At 56.8% G+C, this 16632-nt stretch overlaps 1 protein-coding gene across 1 annotated transcript; it reads right to left on the minus strand.

The window, feature by feature from the left end:
• Positions 1-7985: 7985 nt before the first annotated feature.
• On the minus strand, positions 7986-15312 carry H6PD (hexose-6-phosphate dehydrogenase/glucose 1-dehydrogenase). Its single transcript, XM_054291952.1, has 5 exons — positions 15262-15312; positions 13436-14091; positions 12238-12355; positions 10499-10768; positions 7986-9857 (listed from the first exon to the last, which is right to left on the minus strand). The coding sequence occupies exons 2-5, from the start codon at positions 14060-14062 to the stop codon at positions 8500-8502; spliced, it is 2373 nt and encodes a 790-aa protein (XP_054147927.1). The 5' UTR covers positions 14063-14091; positions 15262-15312; the 3' UTR covers positions 7986-8499.
• Positions 15313-16632: the final 1320 nt, after the last annotated feature.

Raw genomic sequence — 16632 nt, forward strand, 5'->3', positions numbered from 1 at the left:
TGCTCCCGGCGCGCCCAGCGGGGCCGGGCCGGCATCACATGGCCCAAATAGCGCCCGGCGCGGCCCCGCTCCGCCCCCGGCCCGGCCCGGGGCGCGGCCGCTCCGCCCGGGCAGCGCCGGCGGCGGGCGGGGCCGGGAACCGAGCGGGGCCGGGCCGGGAACCGAGCGGGGCCGGGCAGAGAGCGTGGCTAGGGAGAGGCAGGGCCGGGAACGGAGCGGGGCCGGGCAGAGAGCGCGGCTAGGGGGGAGCGGCGGGGCCCGGAACGGAGCGGGGCCGGGCAGAGAGCGTGGCTAGGGAGCGGGGCCGGGCCGGGGACGGAGCGGGGCCAGCAGAGAGCGGGGCCGGGAACGGAGCGGGGCCAGCAGAGAGCGGGGCTAGGGGGGAGCGGCGGGGCCCGGAACGGAGCGGGGCCGGGAACGGAGCGGATCCGGGGCGCTGCCGCCGGCGGAGGGAGGTGGCGATCGCGGGGCACAGCGACAGCCCCGCAGCGACGGCCCCTCTGCCCGTCCCCGGCCCGCAGGCGGCACCGTTTCTGTGTGAGATCGGGCTGTTCGGTGGTGTTCTGTTTCTGTGTGAAATCGGGGCTGTTCTGCTGCTCCATCCCGTTTCTGTGTGAGATCTGCGCTGCTCGGCGCTGTTGTGCCACCCTGGCTCCAGGCACGGCTGGCATAGCGGGCAGCCCCGGGCGTGGCGCTGGGCATCCCCGGGCACTCGGTGACGGCTCCATCCTCGGTGTCCGCACACCCACACAGAGATCCGCGTTTCTCCTCAAAAACGGGGATCGGGCACGGGAAGGGGCTGCCCAGGGAGGTGGCGGAGTCTCCGTGCCCGGAGGTGTTCGGGGAATGCACTTTGTGCCATGCTCCGGTTGATGGTGTTATGTCACAGGATGGACTCGGTGATCTCGGTGATCCCGAGGTCTTTGCCAACCTAACCCATTCTGTGATTCTGTGATTTGTTTCAGCCACTCCTGGGAATGTCTGTTTGCTTTTTAACTACTCATTTGTTTACAGAAATAAACCTGGGAAATACAATTCTGTTCATTTCAGTCCTCATTATAAAAACAACGCTGTGGACAAACCTGACCCGGTAGTGCCCCTTTGAGATGATGAATTTTTCAGTGTTTCCAGACAAAAAGACTGGTTTGTAGCAATACTGCTCAAGCTGTAAAGCCGTGGATTGTCATAAATTCAGCAAGCCATATTGCATGGGATGCCTCCAAGGACCACCTAGGAGCTGCTGCAGGAAGTGGTGTGGGTGATTCAGAGGTGGCAGCCTGCCATCTGAGTCACTGAGGAATCAATGGCCCGCATGCTGCTGCAGTTATTGTTCTTGGGGATTGGACACGAGCATGCCTCTTGACATTTCTCATCACTGATGGTCATGGGGCACATGCAAAAAAAGAAAGCACAATTAATTCACTAATTTGTTGAGCATATTTTGATATCTGTAGGGAATAGTTGCTCTATGCCAGCCACTGTGGTCCTTCAAAAAAACCACATTCACATCAGAATAAATTTATTACTCTAGCTGACCGGAAACACCGGGGAGATTGTAGATACAGCACAAATATGTTCTTTCACACCCTGCAAAATAAAAATAGGAGGGTTTATGTCAAACAGATATATATTGGGTAGCTTTTTCAAAACTACTTTGCTCTGACCTGGTCCTGCTCATATCTAAGTTACTTTGCCCCACTAATTTCAGGGAGAAGCGGGCTGGAGGAGTGAGAGGAGCAGCAGGGAAGCTGGAGGAAACCGACGTGACAAGTGCTGAAGCAGAACTTCTCAGCTTTGTGGTGGCTTCTCGCCAGATGAGATCACAGCTCCTATGGAATCCTGTCTGCTTTTATTTCCTTAATATTTGACTTTCTTGCTTCCTCAAGAAGCAGGAATTGCTAATGTTCAGTCACTTGCCTTGAGCACAGCCTGCAGCTCAAACAACAGCACAAACAGAGGCAGAGGGGGTGACAGACTGGGGCCAGTGTTTGTGGCCTGCAGTGGGATCCCTCTGACTGACTGGGGATGGAGCAGAGGCTTTTCCAGCTCAAATCCTTGTGAATTTATGCTGAGACTATTAAAAGGAAGGCGGGAGGAGGAATGACTTGGCGTGGCTGCTTTCTTGTGGTCAGCCCTCAGCAGTGTAGATTAGCTCTGGGGTCTGGAGGGGGATGAGCATCCTCCTTCCGACAACCGCGTCCCTTTGGAATGCCTGAAGCTGAATATTTAAATCCTTTGGTCTCCCAGCATGGACTGTGAGGCTGGGACAGACCCTGGAGCGACGCTGCCCTTGCTGCAGAGGGGATCCTGTTGCTGCACCCTCTGTGCCCAGGGCAGAGGGAGAGCAGCGGAGCAGCCACTCTGCCCCAAACACGTCCCTGGTGCTTGCAGGCTGTGCCTGCGGGCTCGGAGGGACACAATGCAGCACAGAGGAACAACGAGTGCCTCTAAGTGTGGCCACAAAGCCACAGCAGCCCAGTGTGCTGCAGGACAGAGGGGCTGTGAAAACAGAGCCTCACCAGGGAGAAACGCTGCCAAGCCCAGAGCACAATCAACAAACCCTCCCCAGCTGGAAGATGGGGTGGAAAGGGGAGTAAAGGGGAGTGGGATGGAGGAGGAAAAAGAGGCGGTCCCCAGGGGCACTTTGCAGGGAAAAAAAGTGGTTATCTTCATTTTAGTGCCTTCTTGAGAACTGAGATATCAGCACAGCCAGCACAGCACTGCAACACAAATAAATGCAGCTGCTGAAGGAAATTAAACCCTTCATAAAAAATAAAGATAATGGAGTAGAATCCAGGTATTTTGCTTTACATTCACCTGGAGAGCCGAGTCGTGCTGAGATGTCTCCTCTCATGACTCCTTTGCCTTTCTGTCTCAGCACAGGGTGCTGGATGTGAAGATGCCTCAAAGGATGGAATATATGTAATGGAGCACAAGGATGCAGAATTACTCTTTAAATAGAGTGCTCCCCTACTTAGAGCAGCACTTACAACCCCAGCTCAGTGCTGAGTTACCCCTGAGGTACCTGCAGGTGACTGTCTCCTCCTGAGGGGAGCAGCCCTGAATTCCCAGTGGTTTACTGGCCAGCACGAGTCCTGCAGACTGGGAAAGGGACCACTCCTGCCATCCCTGCGCTGGTGTCGCACAGAGCCGTGCTGGTCCGGGCCTGGAACGGCTCCTCCGGCAGGACAGGGCTGGGAAAGGCTCCCGGCAGCACGGGCAAGCAGCACCCTCTGCTGCTGGCACTGCCGGCTCTGGGCTCGCAGAGAGAGGCTGAGGAAAGGCACCCGCAGCGATTCCTCTGCGAACCAGGGCTGCTCTGGGTGTGCTGGACACTGAGCAGGGTCAGCTCTGGGTGCTGGACACTGAGCAGGGGCAGCTCTGTGTGCTGGACACTGAGCAGGGGCAGCTCTGTATGTGCTGGACACTGAGCAGGGTCAGCTCTGGGTGCTGGACACTGAGCAGGGGCAGCTCTGTGTGCTGGGCACTGAGCAGGGGCAGCTCTGTGTGTGCTGGGCACTGAGCAGGGTCAGCTCTGGGTGCTGGACACTGAGCAGGGGCAGCTCTGGGTGCTGGACACTGAGCAGGGGCAGCTCTGGGTGCTGGACACTGAGCAGGGGCAGCTCTGGGTGCTGGACACTGAGCAGGGGCTGCTGCGTGTGCTGGACACTTGGACACTGAGCAGGGGCAGCTCTGTGTGTGCTGGACACTGAGCAGGGGCAGTTCTGTGTGCTGGACACTGAGCAGGGGCTGCTGCGTGTGCTGGACACTGAGCAGGGGCAGCTCTGGGTGCTGGACACTGAGCAGGGGCAGTTCTGTGTGCTGGACACTGAGCAGGGGCAGCTCTGTGTGTGCTGGACACTGAGCAGGGGCAGCTCTGTGTGCTGGACACTGAGCAGGGTCAGCTCTGGGTGCTGGACACTGAGCAGGGGCAGCTCTGGGTGCTGGGCACTGAGCAGGGTCAGCTCTGTGTGCTGGGCACTGAGCAGGGGCAGCTCTGGGTGCTGGACACTGAGCAGGGGCAGCTCTGGGTGCTGGACACTGAGCAGGGGCAGTTCTGTGTGCTGGACACTGAGCAGGGGCAGTTCTGTGTGCTGGACACTGAGCAGGGGCAGCTCTGGGTGCTGGACACTGAGCAGGGGCAGCTCTGGGTGCTGGACACTGAGCAGGGGCAGTTCTGTGTGCTGGACACTGAGCAGGGGCAGCTCTGTGTGCTGGACACTGAGCAGGGTCAGCTCTGGGTGCTGGACACTGAGCAGGGGCAGCTCTGTGTGCTGGGCACTGAGCAGGGTCAGCTCTGTGTGCTGGGCACTGAGCAGGGGCAGTTCTGTGTGCTGGACACTGAGCAGGGGCAGCTCTGGGTGCTGGACACTGAGCAGGGGCTGCTGCGTGTGCTGGACACTGAGCAGGGGCAGCTCTGGGTGCTGGACACTGAGCAGGGGCTGCTCTGGGTGCTGGACACTGAGCAGGGGCAGCTCTGGGTGTGCTGGACACTGAGCAGGGTCAGCTCTGGGTGCTGGACACTGAGCAGGGGCTGCTCTGGGTGCTGGACACTGAGCAGGGGCAGCTCTGGGTGCTGGGCACTGAGCAGGGGCAGCTCTGGGTGCTGGACACTGAGCAGGGGCAGCTCTGGGTGCTGGGCACTGAGCAGGGGCAGCTCTGTGTGTGCTGGACACTGAGCAGGGTCAGCTCTGTGTGCTGGGCACTGAGCAGGGTCAGCTCTGGGTGCTGGACACTGAGCAGGGGCTGCTGCGTGTGCTGGACGCTCGGACACTGAGCAGGGGCAGCTCTGTGTGTGCTGGACACTGAACAGGGGCAGTTCTGTGTTCTGGACACTGAGCAGGGGCAGTCCTGTGTGCTGGACGCTCGGACACTGAGCAGGGGCAGCTCTGTGTGTGCTGGGCACTGAGCAGGGGCAGTTCTGTGTGCTGGACACTCGGACACTGAGCAGGGGCAGCTCTGTGTGTGCTGGACACTGAACAGGGGCAGTTCTGTGTTCTGGACACTGAGCAGGGGCAGTCCTGTGTGCTGGACGCTCGGACACTGAGCAGGGGCAGCTCTGTGTGTGCTGGACACTGAGCAGGGGCAGCTCTGTGTGCTGGGCACTGAGCCGGGGCAGCTCTGGGTGCTGGGCACTGAGCAGGGGCAGCTCTGGGTGCTGGACACTGAGCAGGGGCAGTTCTGTGTGCTGGACACTGAGCAGGGGCAGCTCTGGGTGCTGGACACTGAGCAGGGTCAGCTCTGGGTGCTGGACACTGAGCAGGGGCAGTTCTGTGTGCTGGACACTGAGCAGGGGCAGTTCTGTGTGCTGGACACTCGGACACTCGGCTCCTGCAGGAAATCCTGTGCTCAGAGGAATTCTGTGTGAGAGAGCAGGGCCAGCTCCTCACCATGGCGAGAGCTGGGGCAGCAGCTGGCACAGAGCTCATCACTGCAGCACCCATGCCAGCCCTGCATTGCTGCAGCACCCTGTGCCACCTCTGCATCACTGCAGCACCTGTGCCAGCCCTGCATCACTGCATCACCCTGTGCCACCTCTGCATCACTGCATCACCCATGCCAGCCCTGCATTGCTGCAGCACCCTGTGCCACCTCTGCATCACTGCAGCACCCATGCCAGCCCTGCATTGCTGCCAGCCAGGCCTGTGAGTGGCAGAGCCCTTCCAGCTGCGTGCAGGGAAACCAGCACGTGTGCATCAGCAGGAGTGCAGCAAATGCCTGATTTAAATGCTGCCACATTCCCTTGCCAGGCCGAGCCACAGCTCAGCTCAGCTGGAACTTCATCTGCACCCCCTGAGCTCACAGAGGACAGCTCAGAGGCAAACACGCGGCTCTGTGAGCCCTGTGCTGTGGTGACAGTGTCCATGGAAATGCGACACGCAGTAAATGTGGATCAGCGAGGCCTTCCTGAGGCCTGGCCATTGCAGGGCCCTGCACAGCACTGCGTGATTCCATCTCCTCACCTTAAAAGGGCTTTGGCTGCTCCTTGTTTTGGACAGTCCTGGCCTTGTCTGGATGAGACACCAAAAAAAAAGGAGAAAAAAAAAATTTTTTTTCAGAGTGAACATTTAATACTGCAGTGACAGTGTCCACTTTGCACAACTAAAACCCTAAAACTTCACTCAGCAGGAAGTGCTTCCCATCTCTGGAAGAAATTAAAAAGACACTTCTTGTTAAAAACGATTTATTTTTTATAAATATAATTCTTTATTCATTAAACAATATGAAAAGAATCACAAAACTTTACTCATAAGGGAAAAAAAAAAGATTGTACAATTTGATTTATAAAAGCTGAAGTGAAAAATGAGTAATTTCCAGTGTTATTTTTCTGTAAAACATGTAATCATACCATTGAATTGTTGGAATGCACTTGACATTAAAAAAATGAATAAAAATCAGCATCAATAATCACTTGTGGGAGAAACAGACTGTAAGAAGTTACTCCATGGAGCTGCCTTTGCAAAGAAAGGTTAATACAAGCTCTCAAGAAGGTGCACACCTTCTATTAATAACTTTCACAAAATAAAAATAGCCCTGCTTCCTTGGCCTACAGCCCAGTGGATTGCTACCATTCCTCCTCATCAGATTTGCTGCTCATTTAACCCTTCTTCCCATCCAGTCTCTCTCTCTCCAGTCATAAATGTTGTATATTCAAAAATATTTGGTTTTCATTTAGCAAATACTAAGAATTAAAGAGTTTAACAGAAATTGTCTGTGTGGAAAAAAATACACTTTGGAAAAATCTCCCAAACAACCCAGATAGCTCCATTCACCAAGGAAAACATGGAAACTTTAATGGATTTTAATAAAATCTCAGATAAATTTTGGGGTGACCCACTAGATAGAGACTTCACAAACAAACCCTATTTTCACCTGCAAAGAACAGTAGCTCTCTGGGGAAAAGCCCATGTGCTTATTTCAAAGTGCAAATGAACCTTTCAGTGTTCATCTCAAGAGGTGCCCGCCACATATTACCAAGCAAGTGTGCAAAAATAAGAAAACTCTAATGCCACAGTCACCTGTAAGACAGGAATAAGCTCTGTTATTAATAACAATACAGTTACTCTCTCATAGGTCACTTTTTCATTAAAACTTGTTCCCTCACACCAAATACAAAAGAACTGGAATGAAGTTAACGCAGGCATTTTTGTTTAAAAATAAAAGATTTCTCTGCTAGCTAAACCCAGCAATTCCTCAGAGCACCAAGCTTTCCCTCAGTAATTATTGCACTCTCAGGTTTACATTCACCTGGAGAGCAGAGCTGTGCCATACTCTCAGCCTGCCCCATCATTTCCAGAGCCCCAACACATCCAGGGTCACACATCCACGTGCACACCACCATCACTGCCCTGAGACCAGGGCCTGGCCCAGCCAGGCTGAGCAGGGCAGGGATCAGTGTGGTACTGTTGTCGTTTAGCCTGAGAATCACATTAAATTAGTCAGAATTTGGCAGGCAGTTGATTTAACAAGTGCCCCGAAGTGCCTGTGAGGTAGTTACATGCCAGGAAGCACAAACGGGGAAACTGAGGCACTTCAAGGTGAAGTCATTTGTCCAAAGTCTCAGTGAGAAGCCAGAGCAGAGCCAGAAAGGGCACAGTGGGCTCGTGGCTCCTGCTGAGCTTTGAATACAGAGCCCAGGCTCAAACACCAGAGGTGTACAGGCCAGAGAAGCCAGAGCAGAGCCAGAAACGCCACGCTGGGCTCATGGCTCCTCCTGAGCTCCAAACACAGAGCCCAGGCTCAAACACCAGAGGTGTACAGGCCAGAGAAGCCAGAGCAGAGCCAGAAACGCCACGCTGGGCTCATGGCTCCTCCTGAGCTCCAAACACAGAGCCCAGGCTCAAACACCAGAGGTGTGCAGGCCAGAGAAGCCAGAGCAGAGCCAGAAACGCCACGCTGGGCTCATGGCTCCTCCTGAGCTCCAAACACAGAGCCCAGGCTCAAACACCAGAGGTGTGCAGGCCAGAGAACACAGAGCAGAGCCAGAAACGCCACGCTGGGCTCATGGCTCCTCCTGAGCTCCAAACACAGAGCCCAGGCTCAAACACCAGAGGTGTGCAGGCCAGAGAAGCCAGAGCAGAGCCAGAAACGCCACGCTGGGCTCATGGCTCCTCCTGAGCTCCAAACACAGAGCCCAGGCTCAAACACCAGAGGTGTGCAGGCCAGAGAAGCCAGAGCAGAGCCAGAAACGCCACGCTGGGCTCATGGCTCCTCCTGAGCTCCAAACACAGAGCCTAGGCTCAAACACCAGAGGTGTGCAGGCCAGAGAACACAGAGCAGAGCCAGAAAGGGCACGCTGGGCTCGTGGCTCCTGCTGAGCTCCAAACACAGAACCCAGCTCACCCAGGCCCAAACACCAGAGGTGCTGCAGGCCATGGATCCCCCTGAAGGCCGGAGGTGTCAGGGATGGAGCTGCTGCTGGCACGGCAGGAACAAGGACATCGTGTGTGACAATCCAGGCTGTAAAGGCCACGCAGACAAAGGAGGGACACTGCAGCATCACCCCAGCAGAGCCTCATAATCCACGTACCAGACGAGCTGGCCGGAGCTGGGGCTGACCCCCGAGATGGGCCACTTGTGGGGCTCGCGGCCCACCCTGCTGAGCAGCGTGGTGATGTCGTGCTTGCCCCTGCCCAGCACCAGCACGAACACCTGCCGGGCCCTGTTGATGAGGGGCAGGCTGAGGCTCATCCTCTGGTGGGGCTTCACGGGGCTCTCGGTCAGCACCACCGCGGGGGCCCCTTCCAGGCCGTGCTCGGAGCGGGGGAACAGCGAGGCCGTGTGTCCGTCCGTGCCCACGCCCAGCAGCACCAGGTCGAAGCTGGCGTCGGCCACCAGGGCCGCGATGTCCTGGGCGTAGAGCTCGGCGCCGCCGTCCTCCTCCACGCAGAGGCGGCGGTTGAGGTGCACGGGCATGGGGTGGATGTTGAGGTAGGGCACCCTGACGTGCTGCAGGAGGTGCCGCTGCAGGCCCTGGAAGTTGGACTCGCCGTCGGTCAGGGGCACGCAGCGCTCGTCCACCAGCCACACGTGGCTGTGCTGCCAGGGGAAGCCGTGGTGGTGCCTGGCCAGGCGCTGGAACAGCCCCACGGGGCTGGAGCCGCCCGACAGGGCCAGGTGGAACTGCCCCGAGCGAGCCACGCTCTGCACGGCCGCCGCCTCCATGTCGGAGGCCAGGCGGGCAATCAGCTCCTCGGGCCAGGCCGACACCAGGGGACTCTGCCGGAACTGGGACTGGATGGCCCTGAACTCGCTTGGCATCTGCCCGCCGGGGTGCAGCAGCTCTGCCGGCTCTGCCAGGCTGAACTCCACCCCCCCGGCCACCATCTCAAAGTCCAGCAGCTGCTGGTTCTCCACGCCGCCGGGGTAGAGGCGCGGGGGCAGCCGGGACGTGCTGTCCAGCAGAGGCGTCCAGAAGGCCCAGGAAGCCAGCAGGCTCTCCGTGGTGATGAAGAAATCCTTCCTGCCGTGGTAGATGTGGGAGATGAGGACGGAATAGGCATCCCTCTCCTTGACGGGGCTGTACATGTAGAAATCAGACAGCGGCTGCCCGAAGATGTGCAGGTCTGAGCGAGCTCCTGCCTCCTTCCAGCTGTCCTTGGGCATGGCAGGCTGGAAGAGGTTCCTGCTCACCAGCACCGCGGGGGTGTTGAGAGCGCCGTGCCCGAAGTAGAAGATGATCTGCTTGGGTTTGCACTGGCTGTGCCCTGCGTCCCTCAGCGTGCCGCTCTGAGGGCAGTAGGCCCTGTTCCTGAAGAGCACGCGGGCGTAGCCCACCCGCTCATCCAGAGCCTTCCCCGAGGTGAGCAGGAACGGGACCCCTTCCCAGCGCAGGCTGTGGCTGTGGATCAGCACCCCTGCAACGACAGACAGCCCAGCACACCTCAAGAGCAGGCACTCCTGGGCACCTCCATCACTGCCCACCATTGCCCCCTCAGCTCCCTCGGTACTCACTGTGTCTCTAGCTCCACGTTCAGCCCTTCCATGGCTCACTGCCTGCCCAGAACTCCATGATCTTTATGGTCCCTTCCCACCCAGGCCATCCATAATTCTCACTCCCCTCAAGCTTCTTGCTGTGCTCCTTCCCAGCTATCCCACTTGTTCAGCCTCCTTTCATCTCACAGGAAACCAGTTTGTGAGCATCAGCATCATTTAGACAAATGGCTGGAGATGGCCTTGTAGTTCACTCACCACAGAGAGCAAAGCTTTACCCCTCAACTCAAGTTTATGGGAAGGCAAAGGAGTTTATAGGCTACTTCTAAAAACAATGCAGAGATTTTATAATAATGGGCCTTAACCGTCACACTTCCCGTTCCCTGGATCACTGGTGAACTGACACAACAAGAGCATTATCTTGTCCAGCTCCAGTTCCCATGCCAGTGGATGCCTGGGCACATCCCTGAGTGAGCAGCGAGCCCCAGAGCCACGGGGCTGGCACTGCAGGGCTCGCAGCTCCTGCTCCCTCAGCTCTCAGTGCTCCCCTGGCCCAAAGCCTCACCTGCAAAGGTCGGCGTGGTGCTGACGTGGCCCCGAGCCCCGGGCAGCTCCTCCTGCACCTGGCTGTCGTAGGCCTGGTACTGTCCCAGCACAGCACTGCTCCTCTGCAGCCCCCACAGGGCCTGGAAGGCCTGCAGCTTGTGCTGCACCACCTCCTGGGCGCTGCTGACGTTTGCAGGGAGCTCCATGATGAGGAACAGGAGGGCCTCGGTGAGGTGGTTCTGCAGCACGTCCCGGATCACCCCGTACTGCTCGTAGAAGCTGGTGCGCCCTGGGCATGTGGGGAAGGCAAAATCTGCTCAGGGGACCTGGTTCCCTTCTGCATCTCACTGTGGGGCCAGGCACAGCAAAGCTCCGAGCTCTTCTCTCCCCATCCGAGGCAATCAAGCTCAGGGAATGGGTGTCCTGTCACTGGATGTGTGCAGGGTCTGGTTGGACAGAGCTTTGGGCAACCTGTCCTAGTGCAAGTGGTCACTGCCTGTAGCAGGACGAGAAGGTTTTCCTGTCCTCAGAAGGCTCTGGCTGAGCCATACCCTTGGGAGACAAAATTTGGTGCACAGAGCCATGCTTGCCTTTCCCTGCCTGGCCCATCCAGCAGGTGGGGACAGTGGGAGAAGGACAGGGCACTGCAGCAGTGACTCAAGGCTGTGTGTCACCAGCAGCAGGCTGCATCACCACCACAGGCTTCCCCCACGACTGATCATTCATCTCCTCCCCAATCCAAAGGCACATTCAGCAATGGAATCAGTGCTGCACACTTGCTGGGAGCCAGGCTGCCAGCTGAAGCCGCACAGGGGAAAACAGACATCAAGTGACAAATGACACCAAGTGACATCAAATGACAAAGGTGTTCAGAGAGGGGGGCACAGGGAGCAGCTGGGGCTGTGCACAGACAATGCTGCTCTCCCTAAATCTCTCTGCAGTGCACCCCTCTCCCACAAACAGGCTCTGGGCTGCCAAACCAAAGATCACCAGCCCAGGTTGGACAGGACTGCATTAGCTGAGCCTGTGGAGGCTGAGGGAGGGAGGCAGAGCTGAAGGGAGTGGGGAAGCAGCCCTGCTGGTGCAGCAGCCTGGGCACCTGCCTGGCCAGGAGTGCTGCAGGCAGAGCCCAGCCCGGGAGCTTTGTGCTGAGCACTGCAGAGGGGATGCTGCAGCATTGCAGCAGTGCAGCCGTGCCCTTCAGCAGGAGCTGCCTCTCTGTCTGGGACCGTCCCTCTGCAGTGCTCCTCCTGCCACAGAGAGGAGGGCACAGACACAGGCACACAAACCCAGACCGGCCCAGGGACAGACACACCCAGGCAGGAGATGCACGAGCACCTCCCAAAGAGCAGCACAAAGGCACACTGGGGGTGAGCCTGGGGGCTGGCAGGACAGCAGGACAGCTGCAGTGGCCTTAGACTGCACCAATTCCCAATCTGGGGCTGTTTACCCAGAACTGGGACAGAAAGGTCAGCAATGCCCCCAGAGCTCTGCAGCAGAAAAAGCTGGGGGGTTCTGCCCCTGCTCCCAGATGAATTACAAATGGATTTTTTCCTCAGAGGCAGCAACTCTACCTGGAAGTGAGTCAGTCTCCAGCACAGGAAGGGTGGGACAGTCCCTCTCTGTTTCCCCACACCATTCGCCTGCTCCTTTTGTATTTCTGTACCAGCACCACCTCAAGGGCCCCCTCCCCACTACTGAGGAGCCTGCCAGCTCTCACTCACTCACCCTGCACACCCTGCACGCCGCCTCACCAACCTTTAGCATCCACAGTCTCCTTCAAGACAACCTCCACTCTTTCCACATGGTGCCGGTTCCAAATGGGGTCCAGAAACTGTCGGTTCTGATCCCGAAAAGGCAGGATATGGGCCACAGCCTGTGAGGGCAAAATCCAAAGACCCAACAAAAACTCAGCAGGCTCCCAGAGCGCCTCTGCCTCCCTGCCCCACGCAGCAGACAGGCAACAGAGCAGGTCAGAGAAGAGAAAAGCAGCAGGAGAGGCTGCAGTGATGCACAGCAGAGTCACCAGTGGATGTCTAGAGCAGACATTAAAGGTCCTTCTGAGGCATTTTGAGGTTTCGTGTGAAAAGGCTGAACTACAAACTGCAGAGCACTCAGTTTATATCTGTCAGAGGACAAAGGGCTGAGTCAGATCATCCTGGGACTAATGTAAGGTTCCAAAGTGCTGAAATACATCACTTCAGATGCTTACACCACTAAAGCCATCTGCTCTTTTAATCAAATTTAAAAAATAAAATAAAATAAAAATAAACATTTAAAATAAAATAAAATAAGCCCCCAAAATAAAACAGAAGAATTGCCCCCTCTCAGTGGAGATGCTCTCCACAGCTGGACATGCAGCTTCCGAGTAAAACCTGGCCACCTTTCCATGGCTGGAACAGGCTGCTTTAAAGTGTGGCATCACATCCCTGAGAAGCAAGGATGGCATGTCCTTGAGCACCCTCCCTCTGGGACAGTGCAGCTCCACATCCTGAGCTGTACCTGCAGCAGACAGCCCTGCAGGGCAGGGAGAAACCTTCCCTAAGCATCCCCCAGAAGTAACATCCCATCAGCTCCTTATCATATCAAATGGAGGAGCGCTCCCAGAAGCCATGGCTAAGCAGAGAGGCCTGCGTGGAATGAGATGTGGAGCTGGGAGAGGACAGGTGCTGCTCACTCAGCGAAACCAAACCCTGACCTTGGCGAGGAGGCCAGAGGAGCTCTGCATCTCTGCTCCAGGCACAGAGCCCAGCCCTGCTCTGCAGAAGGGACCCTCACTACCCCAACAGGAGGAACCCTGCTTTGCTCTGCACACTTCCCCTGCTCCCCAGGACAGAGAAACAGGATTGCAGGAGCACGCGGAGGCCCTGCATGGATTTGGGAGGGGAACAACAACGCTCTCCCCAGACGCAGAACCGACCATGAGGAGCCCCTGGGGCCGGCAGGGGCTGCTCACCTGCTTGCCCAGGTAATGGTCCACTCGGTACATCTCCTCCTCCCTGAAGAAGCCTGCCAGCTGTGCAGCCAGCTGCTGTGCCGAGGGCAGGTCGTGGCCAAAGGGCTTTTCCAGCACCACGCGCAGCCAGGCCCCGGCGCGCGGCCGGCAGCTGCCGTTGATGTGCCCCGCGATCTCCGTGTAGGCAAAGGGCGGCACGGAGAAGTAGAAGATCCTGCCAGCCTCCTCCAGCCCCTCCTGGCTGAGCAGGGTCTCGATCTCCCTGTTCAGAGCCGTGTAGTTCTCGGCGGTTTTCAGCTGGTGGTACTGGCTGAGCTTCAGGAACTGGTCCTTGAGCACGGCGCAGCGGTCGGGAGGCTCGTCGGGGGGACAGGACAGCTTCTTCAGCACGTCAAACATCAGCCTCTGCCCCGGCTCCAGAGCTGCCAGGGCCCCCCCGTGGAACGTGAAGCTGTGGCCGCTGCTCACTTGGTCCCTGTAGAGCTGGAACAGACCCTGCCACAAATACTTCTTGGCCAAATCCCCCGTGGCTCCCAGCAGGATCACGGAGATGTGGCCCTGGGAGGCTCCAGCTGGGGATGGCAGGGCTCCCACCAACAGCACCGTGCACAGGACCCTTCCCAGCATCGTGGGGAGAAGAGGCAGGGCCAGGAACACTGGAGGCCAGGAATAAAAACACAAATCAATCCATGGTGTAGCACTGCGAAACACAACACAAGGTACCTGCTTTCCCCAGAGAGCCAGGGGCCTCTGCCTGGATCCTCCACCCAACAGCCTCTCCTCCCCTCCATGATCTGAATCAAGGCAGTAATTTGGGCTCCTGACAAACCTGCAGCCTCCCTCTGCACACCAGAAGTGAAGGCAGTGTGTGCTGCAGGTCCTTGGGCAGCATGTGCACTGCTCCCACAGCTGGGGGGTGTCAGTGCCTCTGCACAGGGAAACAAACCCACTTCCACCCAAATCAGGCTGGCCTCAAAGGAGCACACGGGCTGCACCCTGAGCACACGTGCCTGCACCCTGAGTCCTGCTGGGGACTGTGCTCAAACACTGCCTGGCTGCCTTGGCATGGCTTCATGTCAATATTGTCACAGCGGCTCAGGGACAAACACGACCACTGGCAGCCCCAGGCTCTTCTTCTTCCACTTGTGGCTCCTGTGCCCCACCACTGAACTGGGTCTGATGGCTGCTGGCAGACTGGGGTGACAAAACAGCTCTGGGGAAGAAGCTCAGTCCTCAGATTGATGTGAGCCAGTCCAGGTGCTGCCCCATGGTGCTGTGTCTGTGGCCAGGTGACAACCTGGGCTCTGTGTTCTGCCTCCTGCAACCTTCACTGTTGAAGAGCAGGTCCTGTTCTGGCCGTCTCCACTCAGTGCCCATTCAAACCACCACAGCCAGGCCAAAAAGTCCCTTTGTTCACACTCATTTATTCAAAATAAAGTTGTTTTTTTATGAGAAAGGACACATTTAGCACTTACCCTGAGAAACACAGCAATGACTTTGCATCTCAAGAGATGTAATGTCACTGAAGAGAGGTTTAGTCACTCCTGTACGTGTGACTAAACCGCTGTGCTGCTCTCATTACAGCATGTATTATTTCAGCAGCTCTCTCACTGGCTATCTCCTTCCCTTAATGTCATTTATAAGCTGTGTTTAGTTTAGGAGCAGAGCCTTCACAGCACACAATGCTATTTACTTCTTTAAAAACTTTGAGCTCTGGTCAATAAATGGTGATAACTAAATAACCACAAGGAACATCTGGATATCTCTCCCTGCCTGCAGCTTGAACTGCTCTGCAGAAATCTCGTGTTTCTCTCCAGCAGACTCACCTGTAACACAGGAGCTCTAGAGACCCCAAAAGCAGCTGGAGATTTTCCTCCTGCCCAGCCTCTCTCAGTGCAGATCCTGTGTCTCTGGGTGTCTCTGCTCAGTGCTCAGGTGTGCAGCACAGGTAAGGCAGGCTGTTCCCTTCCTGGAAAATGGGAGGAAAGACCCAATTACAACAGAGAAAAAACCACAAGTGCCTGAGCCAGCAATGTCCCAGCACACCCCTGCTCACAGTCCTGCCCTGCTGGCTGTGCCGAAGCCTTTGGCTGTTTGTGAGCAGGTAAAACACAGGCACGGGTGGCTATTCCTGCTCCCAGGCAGCTACACGGAGCTGAAATGCAGCCTGGAAGTTTAACTCCTCCCTGCCCAGCCCTCTGCCGTGGCTGTGTCCCCTCCCTCCCTCCTCTCCTGCTGTCTGAGCTCCCCGGACCCACTGAAGGAACCCAGCCTGCAGCACTGGCAGCTGCCAAGGGGCACTGCTGAGGCTCTGCCTGCAGAATAAATGATTCTCTGCTTCCCCCTCCCCTGCTGCGGGGTTATAACCCAGATGCCAAAGTCCCTCAGTGCAATAAATGGGTATTTACACTTCCTGAGCAACCTTTGTTCCAGGAACCAGAGGCACTGACACCCTGGCAGCCCTGCACAGTGAGGAATGGGATGGGTCTGGGTGGGCCATGCTGCCCCAGACCCACAGAAAAAAGGGAATTAGCCAGGGAACTTCCCGGCAGATTCAGCCACCGTCACGTGTGTTCCCAAACCAAAGGCAGTTTCACAACCCTCCCAATTGCAAAATATTGAGCTACACTGCACAGAATAAAGTAAACCCAGCAGTGCTTGTTTACTGCTTTCGTATCAGCTAAGCACCACTGCTCCCATTAAAAAATAATACTCCAAAAATCCCCCAGCCAGGCAGAACAAAGTTACTCAGTCAGGCTTCAGGAGAAGCCTCCTGGGCCTGATCCACATAAAACACAAAGGAGCTTGGCCCAGCAGCCAGGCTGGGCCCTCCCCTGCACAGCCACTGCAGCTCCCGTTCACAGGAGCTCATTCCAGGAAAAAATGCACAAGGCATTTTTGTTACTGTGGTATCCCCACTGAAAAATAATCACCAGGTGCACGGCCAAAAGAGCTGGACTTTGATGGGCCTTGGGAGTCCCTTGCAGCTGAGGATATTCTGTGATTCCATGGAAAATGCAGCATGGCCTGGGGCTCCCACAGGGCTCTGCACACGAAGGAAAGGGCTCTGGGATTCTCTGAGGACTGGGAAACCCCACTGGTGTTCTGTACTGCAAACACCAGGGCAGCAATGAGCTCACCATCAGCTGCTGCAGAAGCCAAGGCTTAATGAGGAGACTCGCATTAAAAGCAGGATG

Source organism: Melozone crissalis, unplaced genomic scaffold, assembly GCF_028551555.1.
Source record: "Melozone crissalis strain CALT ecotype California unplaced genomic scaffold, PUWL_Pcris_2 ptg000107l_1, whole genome shotgun sequence".
In the NCBI taxonomy this organism is placed as follows: Eukaryota; Metazoa; Chordata; class Aves; order Passeriformes; family Passerellidae; genus Melozone; species Melozone crissalis.